At 39.5% G+C, this 16,666-nt stretch overlaps 2 protein-coding genes across 3 annotated transcripts; both read right to left on the bottom strand.

Annotated features, from left to right (window-relative positions):
- Window positions 1–1,091: 1,091 nt before the first annotated feature.
- On the bottom strand, window positions 1,092–3,746 carry dmrt2a (doublesex and mab-3 related transcription factor 2a). The gene is made up of 3 exons (XM_030786369.1): window positions 3,396–3,746; window positions 2,774–2,876; window positions 1,092–2,176 (listed from the first exon to the last, which is right to left on the bottom strand). The coding sequence occupies exons 1-3, from the start codon at window positions 3,744–3,746 to the stop codon at window positions 1,092–1,094; spliced, it is 1,539 nt and encodes a 512-aa protein (XP_030642229.1).
- Window positions 3,747–12,732: 8,986 nt separating this feature from the next.
- Window positions 12,733–16,225, bottom strand: dmrt3a (doublesex and mab-3 related transcription factor 3a). 2 transcript variants are annotated; one of them, XM_030790167.1, is made up of 3 exons: window positions 15,832–16,225; window positions 14,716–14,735; window positions 12,733–13,698 (listed from the first exon to the last, which is right to left on the bottom strand). In XM_030790167.1, the coding sequence occupies exons 1-3, from the start codon at window positions 16,223–16,225 to the stop codon at window positions 12,733–12,735; spliced, it is 1,380 nt and encodes a 459-aa protein (XP_030646027.1). The 2 variants fall into 2 exon arrangements, with proteins under 2 accessions (XP_030646027.1, XP_030646036.1); XM_030790176.1 differs by lacking the exon at window positions 14,716–14,735 and having other exon boundaries at window positions 12,733–13,709.
- Between the last annotated feature and the right edge of the window lie 441 nt (window positions 16,226–16,666).

Raw genomic sequence — 16,666 nt, 5'->3', positions numbered from 1 at the left:
CTGACCGAGCATCTTGGACAAAAAAAATGTCTTGCTTTAACACATTCTAAATTTATAATTAAGTTTATCACTGACTCCCAACTGAACTTGTAATGTGTTTTTTTTTTTGTTTATAGATGGTAATGTTACTAACAAACTCTAAACCATCTGTTCTTATAGACATGTCGATAAATATCTACTGTGGTTTGTATTATGAATAAGTAAAATTAATAGCTCAAGTTAACATTACACTGAGTTCTCTTCGAGGTTTAGTGTAAATGTTTCAGAATAAAAGTAGCAATTATTCATCATAACATTGTTACAATGTCCTAAAATGCCCTCGCATCACGCTGTCCCCTGCTCTCGCCATTGACTCAGAGCACAATACTTCCAACTTGCACTTTCAAAAACATAATGGTTTTAACAGCATATTACAGTATACAATACACTTTAACAGTGTATTATAGACTATTCACACACATATTGTCCACACTGGAATTTTGTGAATTTTATACACTGGACAAGAATGATGTCTGGGGTGTCTCAACACACACAGAAACACACATGGACACCCACATATACAAATATATGCTCACATACAGTACACATACATACATAGACACAAACACACACACAAAGATATCTGTGCGTACACACAAACACACACACACACAGAACACACACAAATATGCACACATTCACCCATACACATATAAACTCACAAACACATACACACACATAAGAGTGTCATAATTTGACAATATCAGAAGTGATAAGTCTTCATTTTTTTTTTAAAGAATTTTATTGTCACAATAACTAGCAAAAAATAGCCATACAGTTAAATACTTTACATGATACCTTGATGTACACCATGTTCATTTTTACAGTAAATAATATAGTATTTACATTATTTTTGGTCAGTTTGTTCTGATTGTCCAGTTTAAACTATCCTACATGCACAACCATCATTTTCACAAAGGAAATGTGTGAGTCTGTAAGCATGAATTATTGTACAGAATTTAAAATCCACAGGAAGGACAGGTATGAATGAACAGATTTGTAATTCTTTAAATAAGATGCTTTTATTGGGAGAAGCTTACTGGGAGAAGCTTTTACTGAGATGCATGATTAAGGGGAAGTGAGGGTCTTTTTAATATTGCCTCCACTGAGAATGACAGGGATTCAGTCGATCCTTTGTTCCCTGCTGGCTTGGCTGTAAACTCTTTTCCTGCTCGCTCTGTGCTTTTAAACGGCAGTACCTCTTTAGCTGCAACACCCCTGCATTTTCTGGCTGTGTCTTCCAGCTGATCCTTACAGTATGGACTTTTCAGTTCTGGGTTGTTTTTCTCATTCAGAGTCTGTTGTATGAGGGAATGGAAACAACTCATGTTCATGGAGAGAGGGTGTTTGGAGTTGTCCTTCCCAATCTTATTCAGAACATGTTCGTGACCGGGTGTGTGAGATGGGATGCCAGCCTGTCCATATGCTCTCTTAGGCGGAGAAAACGCTGACCTTTCCCTGATGTTCTGGCCCAGACTTTGCTGGACCTCACCAGGCTCTCTGTGAGTGTCACTAGAATCTGTGGCAGCCCGAGAGCCCTCCAGCTTAGCCGCCGAAGCCACGTCCTGCTCGGGGGAGTGACTTTCAGAGGAAGGCATCATCTTTGGGTCCCAGACGGCGCCAGGTTTGAGATTCTGGACAGTGGTGGCATTTAGCAGGCACTGCTGATACAGGAGAGTGTCACTGAGGTTGTTACCACGTGGCCACATCATAAAACGGGTTGGAGCCGGAGGCGAGAGGGGGTACTGTCGGTAAGTGGTGGCTACGCTGACGTTGGAAGAGATGAGCTCCACATTTGCTGAGCTCCCATAGGCCATGGGAAGGTCCAAACAGCCCGGTAGGAAACCACAAATGTCTTTGGGTCTGGGTTCTGCAGGGCCAGAGGAAGAAGAGGAAGGAAAGGCCGTCTTGAAGGAGTTAAACTCAGTAGAGCGGACCAGGCCAGCGGGCAGGAACAGAGAGGCTGTTGCTGACTGCGTCGACTCCAAAAGTTCCCTCTCCTTATACTCACGCTCCAGCATAATGCTCTCCAGCTCTTTATCAGCGAAAGCCCTCCTCTTCCTCATACGATCACTGAGTGGGGGAGGCAAAGAAGCCCCACTGCCCAGAAATGGGTCTGACTGGACTGGACGGTACCCTGTCAAGCAAAGGGATTTGGTTAGATTCTGCACAGTTTACACCATCTTTAATGTTCAGTGCAGTCACAAAAACTTGACACTAAAATCCTACAGGATGCGCTGAATTAACCATGTCTGAGATAGTGTTTGATTTGTTTCTTTTACAACATGAAGAAAATATTGGGATCTTTACTAAGGCGTCTCTAAAACATTGAGGGGTAGTCAGCACAGTACAACTTACAGTACACTCACTTCAATCTGCTGTGAATCTACTGCAGTTTAACTTTATAATATTTTTTAAATCACTTTTGACATGTCATATTTTGTTTTGTTTATGTAATATAATCTGTGTTGTGCAACTAATAAGTTCAGACAGCAGTACTGTTAGAGAGGCGCTTACTGCGTTATAACGTCCAGGGAGGAACGGTGTGATTTAAACAGAAAAAGCTCAGAAATCCAATAAAAGCTGAGAGAAAGCACAAAGATAGCGTATTAGTTAAGAAGAGATTGAGGAAATGGTTGAAGCAAGAAAAGATAAGGAAATTTGGAAATATCCTTTTGAAAGATCGATGGAGTAAGACATCGAGATTCGCAGAAACGGGTGATTGTAAACTTACCTTCTAAGATACTTTTAGCCAGTAAGGTGGATGGACGGATGTGTCTTTGATAGATATTTCGCCTTTCTGTTGGAATCTGTTTCCCCACTATCCCTTTCTTATCCTAAAGCAAAGCAAAAAAAAAAAACATTAGAACTGCAATTTTGTCAGATGTAATAATGCAAACTCGCACTCATTCTTATAGCCGTCAATACTGTGCTCACATTGAGCTCACGAAACATTTACATCACACACACACACACACACACACACACACACACACACAGATAGATAGATAGATAGATAGATAGATAGATAGATAGATAGATAGATAGATAGATAGATAGATAGATAGATATAGTATTTTCTTCATTCTTTAAATTATTTTTATTTTTATTTTGAGAAAATAAATGTAATCTTGTCGAACCGCGTGAAAAAGACAACGGGTTTCAATGTTGTTTTTTTGGGGGGGGGGGGGGTTGTTTGTAAGTCACATACTATTGCAAGGTGGAACATAAAACAGTAGGCTATAATCATTCTGAATTAACCTTTGTTCCACCGACTCAGAAATTGGGAAACGTTTGTGCGGCTTAGTTTACGGACAAACCGTACAATCTCTACTCGGACAACTCAGAAAACTTACTTCTGTCGCCTGCTGTCTTCTAAGAGCAACCTGGGCTGCCATCACGCGCTGTCTTTCCACAACCAGTAAACAGTTGGCACATTGGCAGTCTCGCCACCTACAGAATCTTTTGTGCCCTTTTAGACAAGACACCACTCCATGGTTCCTGCAACGCGCGCACTTCGGGGTGCGGCTCAGTTTTCTCTGGTCGCCCGTGCCTACGTTAGTATGACCGGATTTGTCATCATCTTTGTTCCCTGAGTCGTCTTCTCCGACACTGGACAACACTTTGGTGAATCCTGCTGGGTCGTCGTTCTCGTTTTCGAGAGACTCCACGTCGATTTCGTACTCAGTACCGGAGAGATCCGTCATATTTTCTTAAGTCCCCAGAGCAGCTCGGCAAATTTCAGCACTCCAAAACTCTTGCAGTCACTATCACTACTGTAAAACACAGAGAGGCTACGGCTTTATTTGAGATCTTACATGGTTATTATGTGTAACTTGCAGATATGTTTTACACGAACAAAAATCTCCCGTATTGCTCCTTTCATAATGACCAATTGTCGTAAAAATAAAATGGCAAATAAATGACTCTCTGGACTTACCCATACAATTCTGTACACCAGTGCTGCCTCAAGCGCCAACTGGCTTCTGTTAAATTAAAATATCGAAGTATCCCCTTTAAAATTTAACACTCAAATACCTTCACTTTTAACCAGATTTCAGCCAAATTCAAAGATACAGATCTGAGAAGGATTTTCAGTGATGCTGTCACCTCGTTGTGACCAGAGGTTTTTACTGAACGTCAACTTGTGGCGCCTCCTCTGCGATCAACGGCGCATGTGCCCTGATTGGGTCGTTGTCAAAGACACGGCCCCATTGGCTCAGCCTGGATTGCCCTCTCACAGTGGAGTGAAGTCACAAATAAAATAATTCCAGGAAACAATCAATTAGCCATTTCGGGAGGAGAAAGTTATATGAATGTTATGTTTAAATTAATAGGGTGCAATTTATATTAAATCGAACACGTGTTTTTTACAGTGTCAATTAAGAAGATAATTACTCTTCCTTGAAATGTTTATGGTAATATTCAAGGAATGTTTCTCTTTCCCCGACTCAGGGTTTGGATTAAACACTTCAGTGATGGAGTGTTGACAGACGTGCAACGAACGGAACGGACGTATACACTGCTTGGGATATTGTCTTATTTTCAAATGAATTTTGCGGTTAGATTTTGGCACAGAGATAAAACATTTTCGTTGTTTAAATGGTTCCTTATTTGCGACCCATATTACATTACACGGTAATATTTCGTTAGGTATGCTTGTTTTATTTAAGGCAACCGATAAATGGGAGCTATTCAAATGACGGCTTCAGAATGCAAAATGGGTAATGGCTTTTCATTCGTATTCAAATCTCTCTAAGCGCGGTCTGCTTACAGGTGTTATCTATATTCAAGCGTGTTTAATGACTCAAAGTTTGTTTTAAAATTTATTGCAAACCAAAGGATAAAAAGGTCGAAGTCAAACAGATATTGCGTATATACAGAAGGAATGGGAATTTTGAAATGACACTTCGGTTAGGATTTTAGTTTATAAACTTCACTTTTCATTTGGGGAGTATTCGATAGCTAATTTTTCTCTCTTTCTTTTGTTTGACATTTATCTCTCGATAACTGTTTGAATTACCGTTTTAAATATGAGGCCTGTTGTTACCTCAGCTGATCGCATCTAAGCTACCGTTTACTAATCAACAAACTGACCGGGATGGACTTACAAAATGTGTTAAACTGTAGATCGGGGCGATTACTGGGTTGACACAACAAACTAGATTATAAAAACATGGAGTCAGCATGTGGGAAGACAGGCTACACAAACACAACTCCCTTTGTCCCGATTGACCTAGCATGTGTGCTTTTAAAAACCGAAATCGAACGACACATAGGAATATCACCCGCAGCACACCCGCCACCTCTTCGATGCGAGAACATCGACCAAGGCGTGACCCACGCGGGAAGTGGGAAAATGTTTTTCTGTGAGAACTGCATAAACAAAAGTAGCCTAATAGCCTATTTGGAAACAAAGTCTTAGTACAATGCATTTACTGAGGCAAATTTACATTCTGCTGCTTTTATCGGCTTTTATATTAGCACTTAACGAAGGCGACAGATTCGTAGACCTATGTTTCAATAAGGCAGTCGTTGAATATTCACATAACTATTAGTTTACATTTGTAGGCTAATTAGTAGACCTATGGTGACATAGAAAAATGCACAGATTGATAAACTAATATATAGGCCTACAGCAAATGACTGAGAGGAACAACAAATAAAAATGATTTTTGACTTACCTTAGTCGGAGCCATTTGCGTTACCTTAGTCGGTTCTATTACTTACCCAAGCAAAATATTTGCACCGAGCGCAGGCCTTGTGTTATCCCACTGTATTAATTCTCTGTAAGCCTGTTATAAGCTTTTGGGAACCCGTTTAATTATAAATTAATTTTTCATAATTGTTAGGGGTGTTTGTTTGTTAATGCAGCCTGTTTGGTAATGCTCCATGTACTATTCATAAGCGCCGTCGAACAGACAAAACGATGCCCGAATATAATAGTTTTCTGACAAACAGCTGGAAGTCATCATTCAGGCTACATTTTAACATGACTGAATGTGCGAGACCGCGGTCGCCCACAACGCAACACGACCTAATACAGCATCATTCGCGTTCAACGGTGGGGAGAAAATGTCGTATGTGAACCGAAGATGACGCAACATACTCCTCTGTGTTCACAAGCCAATTAGTGAAATACATTTTTACAGAAACACATTCGTGAAGCACATTTTAATGTGATCAATATGTCAGGGTTTTTTATTACGAGTAAGACAAACGCAAATGTCCCTGGCTTACATATTTTACGGTATTTGGAACATAACTGTTTTTCCATAAGCGACATCCTATGACAGGATTAGAACTCTGGTTAAAGTGAATTTTGTATCGGCACAGATTACATGCTGCCCCAAACTAACCTAGTCCACGTGGTGAAGATGTTAGGTTTGCAGGTGCAGCCTCACCATATCGCCCTCTCCTCCTGTCTAATTTATTAGCGAGTTAACGGCCAGCTACTCTAACTGCTACCCTGGGTGCTATTTCCATCTCAAGAATGCTTTGATCTTATCCCGTTATCTTCCCCTCCTCACAGATTAGATTGCCAAACGAAAGACTCGAGAATCTTTACTGGTAAACTGCTGTAACCTCTTCATTCATGAGGTAACTTTTAAAGTTAAAATGCTATTTGTTTTCACAGCCTCTTAGTAGACCACTGCACGGGAAGTATAGGCTATGTGTCGAACTTTTATAATTAAATGTCTGGTTTTGTACCGTTTACATCTGTTCTTTTCGCTTCTAGTGCTATTCTGTGTGAAAAATACATTGGGATTTAAAGGTTTTAAAGTAGTCTTGCATGAAATCGTCGAAATTTTTACACCACGTGCAGTGGCATAAAGGCTGTACGACCGTGGAGTTAGGGAATGTTTAAGATTAGCATATTCTTCTTCTTCTTAAAGACGTCAGAAAACAGAAAATCACAATTCGGTGTTGGCTGTTTGATCCAAAAACAATAACAAGCTGTTGCCGGTTTGGTTCACGCAGATTCTCTGTCAGAGCAGTGACATACTACCGGAGTGTAACGTGATCTAAGTGGAGTCAGCGAAGATCTTAGGATTTACGACAGGCCCTGCTATGTTAATTAGCATTTTAGGATGCTTGATGAATTGGCAACACGTGCTTTCGGTCGGGTGTTAAAAAAATTGAGCCATAGCCATAATTTGTCTATTTGTTTTGAGCGAAGACCGAGCACATCAGGTAAGATTTGTTGACTTAGACGCGCAAACTCAGAGGTCAGCTCATAACAGGTTTCTGTCTCTTAAACTAACAATGTTCAAATGAAATTGCAACACCTGCTTCCAGGCGTTACAGTGAATCAACATATGCAAACAAACAAACAAACAAGCAAGCAAGCAGACACGGGCCAAGAAAGAAAAAAAGAAAGAAAGACAAATAAATGGAAAATGGCGGTTGGAAGTTACGTGCTAATTATTATTATATAATAAACTACCTTGGAATAATTATTAGGTAAGTCCTACTGATCATTTCACCGTGTTTATTGTTATCTTGGCAATAAGACATAACTAAATATAACTAAATATACGCTAGTACGAATCATAAACAAATCCAAATTCAAATAATTAGAAATAATTTCATTTCGTTGGTATCGCCTAATGTTGATACGTCACTGAAATGTGCTTTCATAGCCCCGTAATAGATTTGAATGGCCTGCAATCATTACTATCGTCACATAACATTTAATCTGTTATACTTAAAAAAATGTCAAAATAAACAGTATATGGAGCAGGAGGGAGATCACCTCTTATTCAAACCCAGGTGTTATCGGTTAGCAATAAAGATCCAGTGACGTCTTAGATCTTTGCGTATACTCTTTGGTTTTAAAAATAATAATAATAGTAACTGCGACTTTCTAGCGTTTAATTGAGGATTAGGCCTATATAACGTTAAAGGAAGAAACGATAACGGAAGAGAGATACGGTAATTTCCTCTTTTCACCACAGGGTGGCAATACAGAAACTTTTCCCGGAGCTAAACTTTATTTGACAACCAGTACATCCACAGTCAGAATATATGGACGTAAATCACATTACGAAGATGCCAGGAGACTTGACATATAAAGAGACATTGATATAGTAAATAGTGGATATTCAAACAGATAGCAAGAAAAAAAGAAGAAGAACAAAGACTACACAGAGACAGAGAAGAGGTCATTCACAGAGGTGAAAAGAGTTCAGGAGGAGGACAGTATTTGTTGCTGTAGGGTTTGTTGAGGTTTGAATTGTGTTGTCATATACCTTTACATCACCGAGGAATGTAAAGAGTAGTGGCATGCTATTATTATACTTGCATTTGTGTATAAAGTATTTTGCTAATAAAAAGATAAAATTGCTTATATGAAACATATCTTTTTCCTCAGGATTGAAGTCATGGAAGCCAAATAAAATGTGCAAATGAATGTTCAAAATTGTACTTAAGGCTGGTACATAATAATGTTAACAGATCTGACCAGAATTTGTCAGTATGGCAGCAGAACCAAAATAAGCAGGCTGAAGTTTCAGGAGGCCCTTCACAGAAAGAATATTTATCATCTAGATCTTTTTTCATACTAAGAATAAAATTTTTAGCAGGGTAATATCTATGTATAAGTTTATGGGAGACCTCTCTCACTTCATTTATTAGAAGATCTTTTAAAGGCAGGGTCCAAACACTCCACCAGGGGATGTCACCTATGAAACCAGTCCAGCAGGAAACCACATGGAATTGTCACAATATCTTCCTGGAACAAGATCCTGATGGTTCTATTGTTCCTACTAATCCTGGGTGAGAAGCAAATCTGTCCTATAGCTGAGGTACATGGGTCCAAGTCTGATACATCTGGCAAAACAGCAAATGTTTGTTGGCTCTTCAACATCACAACTCCTTGAGGTATACCATCAACAACGGTGGAAAATTCTTTGAATGTCATTGGTAAGTTGAAATTAGATAAGAATTCAGAATAATTAAGGAGAAGAAGATTCTGATTCAGTAGTTGAGAAACCAACAGAATACCATGGTTCACCCAATTTTCTAGGTAGAGAGATTTGTTTTTGTACAGAATGTCTTTGTTATTCCTAATTAAATACTTATGTGGAGAAAAATTATGCTTGTACTGGACACTGAATTATCTTTTACAGGCAGTAATTCACATTTATTAATATTTAGAGATAGTCCAGATGCTCCAGAAAATTTTTCTTGAAGAGAAATAGCTTGAGGAACCTGGGAAGCATCCTTAACAAAAAAAGTGTAGCGTTGTCTGCTAGCTGACTGATGAGAATTTGATGGCTAGCAATTGATTTGCCATGTAAGTTACTCTGTTGTATAAATGCCGCAAGCAATTGCGAGGCAAGGAGAAACAGATATGGCGAGACTGGGCACCCTTGTCTTATACTGTGCGATAAACAAAATCATTTAGATGTACCTTATTTTAGTTTAACACAGCTGTTACCATTTTTGCACAATGTCTTAACGGTGCTAGAGAAGTATGCACCAAAGCCAAACATTTCTAGCACTTTAAAAATAAATGGGTGTTCCACAGAATCAAAGGCTTTGTTAAAATCTAGAAAAAGAATGAAGCTATCATTATCAATGAGCTCATTATAATCTAGTAAATCCAATACTAAGCGGATGTTAAGGTAATAATACATTTCTTAACTTCAGCTAGAGAAACGTCATTGTCACAATCTTGTTTGTCATTATCTTATACTTCATTGCAATGCTCAACTGATTGAAGAAATAGGGATGGAAAATCTTCTGAGCATCTAGATTTATATAAATTGCTATATAATTCAGTACAGAATAAGGATATCTTTTTAGCATCAGTGTTTTTTTTCACCTGTAATGTCCAGCAGTGTTACAGAAGACATCATAGAATTATTTTTTGCCAATCTAAAGAAGTACGCTGGAGAAGTATTCTGTTCTCCCTCCTCCATCCATTTCCTTCTGGACCTAACAAAGGCTCCTTCAGCTTTTATGCAATGATATCATTTAAGTCATTTTGTACTTAAGTACTCTTTTTTTACAGTATCTTTTTGTACAGTATTACAGTATCCTCATGTTCCCTTCTCTTTTTAGCAAGATTACTACCAGTTTTCCTTAAGAAATTCCCAAGCTCATATTTACACAATTCCCAGTTCCCCCAACAGGAATTCTCTATTAAAGCTTTGATCCAGTAATCAACAATTAAGGATTTAATTTTTTCCTTCACAAAAGCATATTTTAAAAGGGAGTTGTTTAGTTTCAACATTGTGGCTTTTTTTATATTGAGATCTGACTTAGGGGAAAGGCTGATTGTTACATGTATTGCCTTATGGTCAGTTAATGGGGAATTCTGAACATATACTGAAATGTCATTATGAGTCACAGACTTTGATATGAGCCAATAATCTATCCTAGATTTTTTGGAGGTGTCTTTGTTGCACCAGGTGTATACACAACTCTTGGGATTTTTTTCTCTCCAGATATCAATTACATCAAATCTGTCCACGAATGCTCTTAGTTTGGAGTTGAAAGAAGTAGGCTGGCGTGGAGGCCATCCATCAAGAGCATCATCCAAAGTAATATTAAAACATTTCGTTTTGTCTCTTAACCCCCTGGCATTGACAGACAAAAAAAAAAAAGAGACACAGAGAAAAAAGACAGGAATGAGCACAATAACATCAAGTGTCAACTAGAGTAAACTACAACTCACTTGGGCTAAGTTGCACTAAAATCAAAACTGTATGTATCAACACAACTAAGAAGTAATTATCAATAGCAAAAATGCAGTAGGTAAGAATAAGTTAAACATCCATAACCTAAGATATTTATCTAAATGTTCATTAAGTAGACGCCCCATGGTTTTCCGCTGTCAGTAGGCCTGAACAAAGACATCATAAGGGGAAAAATGGCCTAACATTCAAAAGTTACACCAAAAAAGCTAAGGTAGCATTAAAATAACAGATCTTTATAAACCAGAATAACTACCCATCTCTCTAACTTCCAGAATGAAAATGAACCAAAACGAAACTGGAGTGCAGAATCAATACGGAATCGTTGTACGATCTCCTGGGACATTTGACGCATGCGAGGACGGCCTATCATACAATAAAATTAGAGTATGAAAAGTTTCCTAGTTCATCTGATTCGAATTTGAATCAGCCCCTTTATGTCAAGGGTTTCTCTATTTGAGCAAAGCTTAAACAAATCGAACAAATAATTAAAAGCTATTTAATTTACGGTCTGGATCGATGCAAACGACAGATTTAGTTTTCTGTTTATTTTTAGATAGATGTAGGCTACGCATGAGGTGTAACTTAGATAACTTTGACCATGGACACTTCTCACTCATCGGCTATAGTTACAGACCCTTCACCGACCCTAGCTCCACTAGAAGCTGGTTAGTGTTAAATAAATAGTGTTAAATGTTGCCGTGTTAAATAAACTTTTAAAGATTGTCAGGATCAGAGCGCGCAAAAACACCTAGTTCATAAGCCCGTGGAAGGCAGATGATGCAGATTTGGTTGACTGTAGTTTTGAAAGATGTTTGTCCATGTAAAAATAAATAAATAAATACATATAAAATAAATAAATTTGAACAGAGATAATTTGTTTAAAGATTGGGTTTTCTCAAGAGTTTTGTAGTCCACCGCTAGATGGAGCCATTTACTCAAATTTTGCGGTGGCTCAGACTACGAAGGACGTAGTCTGAGCCACCGCAAACCCTATCTCAAATATCAAATACATATCACAGATATAATCGTGCTACAACTCTTTTCACGTGGTCCTCGCACCTTGATATGCGAACTCAGCACTTCAGTTTCTTTTTTCTGAGTGTAATATTTCCCCCTTGTCTGACAAACACTGAAATGGGCAAAAAATAACAGTTGGCCATGTTACGTTCGTTAAAGTAAATAATTTGCGTATTGTGTGTGTTCGTGGTTGTAAGGCATTGTCTCAAAAAATAACGGAAACCAATAGCTGTATTTACACGAGATTTCTAATTTGAACTTTCTTGGAATTTGAGGTTATTCCTTTGGATTATCGTGCTCTGCGCGGAATATACACTTGAAAAATGTACGCTTGCGCATATATATTTTAACCCCTTAATTAGTAAGAGTCAAGTGTGGAGCACCACACATTATCATACCGTGAATTCCAGTCTTTAGGTCAGCTTTATTTTGACGGACCTCACAACTGCATGTTCTCTACGGAAACTCGCTCTTTCATTGGATTGTCTAAGAACTGCTAATCAGTTATCTCTACGTATCACCTTGTGTTATGTCGTGACAAAGAACTAGGCCATTGGCGTTCACAGGTTACAGATCTGTTAAAAAGTCATATGTGCTTTAATTCAGCAAACGTAAATGAAACACATGGGAAATGTTAACAGCTTTTATTTTGCATACTCTCAACATGCACCACAGTTTCTACATTACAGACATATTCACAGTACATTCCATGCAAAGTGGAGATTGTGATTTTTTTCACAAAGAAATGCGCTAAACGCCATTTATACACTTTTGGGTCAAATTCAGTCATACAGTTTTACACCGAGTTGTAGAGAACTGTTCACATTCATTACACTGAGCTAACGTCCTTCAAGCCAAAGCGTAAAACAATATCGAAGATGGTGTTAATTCAGCTCCTGGATTTCTTTTATCCTTTTGCTCTTTCATAGCACACTTGCGTAATTTGGCTGCCGGTGAAATGAAACAGACGTTACGATGATGTATTCAGTATTCTTGACTCCGACGAATCCGATCTGTCCTCGTATTCCTCGTCGGCGCCATAAACAGTCTGTTTGGGAACCAGTGGGCAGTTATCTTCCTGCAGGGTGATCCGGGAATCCTCTGAAGGTCGGGAGGGCAGAAGCGGCGAGCTGCGGAAAACTCCGGAGGGTGGTCCAGAGAACGGAGATATATACTGAGAGCGGAGTTGGTACTGCTGCTGGAGCGTCATGGTATTCCACAGTGTGATGTCGTTATGCAGGAATGGACCCGACTGACTGCGGGTCAGAGAGTTGCGCAGCATGAGGGGGTAGCGGGGGGGCTGGGGAAAACTCTGCTGCAGGGGCATTCCCAACGGGCCTGGAAGGACTCCAGAAGATTCCGAGGAAAATCGCAGTGAATCTGGAACTCGAAACGCTGATCCCACTGACCATTTTGAGGATGAGGACACTGGGTAGGACCCCAAGGTGTGTTCAAAAAGGTGCCCATTGGATGGGAGGACTATGGGGTCAGCGTTCTCTGTGGAAGTCTTCTCGGGCTTCAGAGCTGACCTGCTAGAGAGAAGAACCTCAATGGCGCCAACCAGGTCCCCACCACAACCCCGCAGGATCAGTTCCAAAACAGCTGACTTATGTGTGGGAAAAATCTTCCTCAGAACCTCCAGAGGCGGCCGGTTGGCCTTCAGGTTGAAGGGGAGTGACACTGAGCCTGACACACCCTCTATGAGTAGGCTTGGCTCGTTTGTGTATTTGGGGCTGTCGGCTTTGGGATCTGGGTCAGAACCAGGTCTCTGTAAGCTGTAGTGATTCTCCTCTGGCTGAGACAGGGCTGACGTCTCAGGGGTGTCAGGGCTGTAGCAGGGATTGGGTTTGGGCTCCTCAGGAGAACTGACCTGGTCCTGCTCCCTGTCACTGCCACACCCTCCATTCTCTGCTCCTGACTGCTCCTCCGACACATCCTCAATCAGATCTACTAAATACAGACAGTGATTCATTAGTCAGTTGTCGCCATATCCTATGCATCAGGTCACTGAATGATTAAAATTATTTATTATTTTACTCCCTCATTTCCGACCATATTCTCATTTCCCACGTATTTATGAAAATACTAAGTTAAAATGAATTGACACAAGTTCTGTAAAATGTACAGAAAACAAATTGGGGGAAGTCACAAGACAGTAATCATATGCTAATTTTAATCAAATAATTCAGTAGGCTACGACTGCATTAATTCTATCATGTGTACAAATATGCAACGCATCTCGAATAAAATAGTAAAGCAAGCCAAATTACGAGGCCAGCAACAAGTCTGTTGCCTGTGCTTTTCCCAAACCACTTGACACTGCAGTTTCAAGTTCTACAGACTGCAGAGGAGAAAAGCAACATTAGATTAATATATTAGCTTCCTGACAACACTTCAGTGATTTATAATTCTTTAATTTATTTCCGCTGGGAGCAGGCAGCGCAAAGTGCTTACCGGTCTATCTTAAGAATCTCCGGTCAATTCCTTGCCTGCATTTTGTAAACGGATTGCCTGTTGTTTGGTAACATTTCACTTTAGTTCCAGTGGCCTCAGAAATTACGGCTATTGCTTTCGATTTGTTGTGTCAAGCTATGGTCGTTAGTATCGTTCAATAATTCAACATACTTGATAGAAGGTCAGATTTCGTTCGGTCTTGTGTCTTAGCATCCTGTCAGTTGATATATTTGTCATAAATCCAGCCAAAAAAATTGAGTCGCTGCAGCTTGATGACGAACTTTCAGATCTGGAGTGATCTTTAATGTGTGACGCGCAATGCGTTTCGGAAAGCATGTTCTTTCCCGAAACACAGACAAAATATATTGCACAATAGGCCTATTTTCGTTTATTGTTTGGTCAGAGGTCATTATGAAAGGTTCAGTTATATGTAGTCATGGGAATTGAGGTACTGCTTATTCAAAATAATATAAAGATGTGTAAAGCGCTGAGCTGGGACCGGCTTCATGCGCTCGGCTACTGGTGTAAATAAGAAAATACTGTAGCCTAATTCTACACATTACTGGCAGTCACTACACATAATATATACGCTATATATATAGAATTTACACAATAATTATCATGAGTGCACCGAAATATAACAACAACTAAATAATAATAATAATAATAATAATAATAATAATTAACAATAACAACAGCAACAACAACAACAACAACAACAACACTACTACTACTACTACTACTAATAGTAATAATAATAATAATAATAATAAAATCAGCAGTAATACTGCTGTGCCACATTTTAACTGAAAAAAAATCTGTTTATTCCCAGAACTTCTAAATGTCTTCTTTTTAATTTTCCTCTTGTCGGCCGAGGCGTGGTCGTCATAGTGATCATATCGGGATCGACAGATCAGCACGTCTGTCAGGCCTGTTGCATAGTTGTATAATAATAAAATAGCCCTATGATGAGATTCCACAGCGGTCAGACTGTGGTTTGCTGAAAATTATATATAGGCCTATTTTTAAATAACCTAAGATTTTACAATATTTTTTAAATAACGTAGGCCTACAGTTAAAAATTAACTTAATTAACTTAATTAATTAACTTAACGTTGTAACACTTACCATTGCATTTATTAGTTATGCTTTCATAAAACTGTTATACACCTTACACACAATGGAGTGTGTAACCTAATGTTTCCACGATGAAAACGTAATTACTTGCTAAGAGACGAAATATTAAATAACAGTATGAAATTGTACATGGGTTATTTAAATGTGTCCTACAATTTAGGCATAGTCGCTGGGAGATTCTGAGTCAGCGTTCCCTACCGCACTTTATATCGGCCTATTGAGACAATGAATAATGCAGCAGCGTTCGCGCAAGTCAGAAATAAAGAAAACGCAATGAAAACATGGCTTTTGGAGAATTAGTTATTCGTGTTAAAAATACATCATTTCCATAATTTAATTAAATTAATTGGTGATAATTAGCCGACACAGAAAGAAGCAGATATTTCACCGATAATTGGTATTCTAGAAAACGTATACTGTCAGGCTAGTGATCGGATAATTCAGGCATGAATATTATTTGCAGTTGCTTTTCGCTTACCTTGTGATGGTGGTTTGGCTACTGTCTCTGTCGTCCATCGTAGATCGATACTGGTAGTGGGTGGCGGTGCTCCCTGGGTCCCATCGCTGCCTCCAGCCGCCACGGAGAGACTGGGGAGAGCTCTCAGGGACTCCGGGATGAGACTCTCCAAACTCTCGTTCGCTTGCTGCCTCCTCAACGCCACCTGAGCTGCCATGACCCGCTGGCGCTCAATGATCAGAATGCATTTCTCACAAGTACAGTCCTTAAACCGACAGTACCGTTTGTGTCCTTTCAACCAGGAAAGCACGCCGTGATTTCTACAACGAGCACACTTGGGCGTCCTTTGGAGGGGCGCTCTTGCCTGGGGTACTGGGCCCCCCATGTAGAGGTAGGGTGACCCGTAGCCATTCATTGTGCACAAAGTCCGGTAGATGTTAGTTTCCAGGAGTGCCAAAGGCGCAAGTGCATCAGATAAGGCGTGTAGGCAGAGTGGTGTCAGTAGTTAGAAGATCAAGCCCCAGCGCAGCTCGCTACACTCGTGATAAGAGGTGTTGACTCTAAGACGAGGATCCACCTTTTCCACTGGCAATAAAGACGTGCATCAGGCGATCTGACACGCACTAATGCAAGCGAGTAACTTCCCGCTATCTCTTGCATCCGTCACACACCGCTCAGTCCCACGCGACTTAACAGAATTGTACAATTCTCCTCTGAGCTGATAAAATTGTAAAATGTTTTTAAATTGTAAATTTATCATACACCAATATAAACGTAATTTATAGGCTATATAATGTTTATGCGTTTGCTTTTCTGTTTTACAACAACAAAAGATTAAATTGAATTTCGCAAAATT

The sequence above is a fragment of the Chanos chanos genome, chromosome 1 (genome assembly GCF_902362185.1).
Source record: "Chanos chanos chromosome 1, fChaCha1.1, whole genome shotgun sequence".
Taxonomy (NCBI): Eukaryota; Metazoa; Chordata; class Actinopteri; order Gonorynchiformes; family Chanidae; genus Chanos; species Chanos chanos.
Note: the sequence above shows the minus strand (reverse complement) of the source record. Positions and strands in the feature narration are given on the sequence as shown.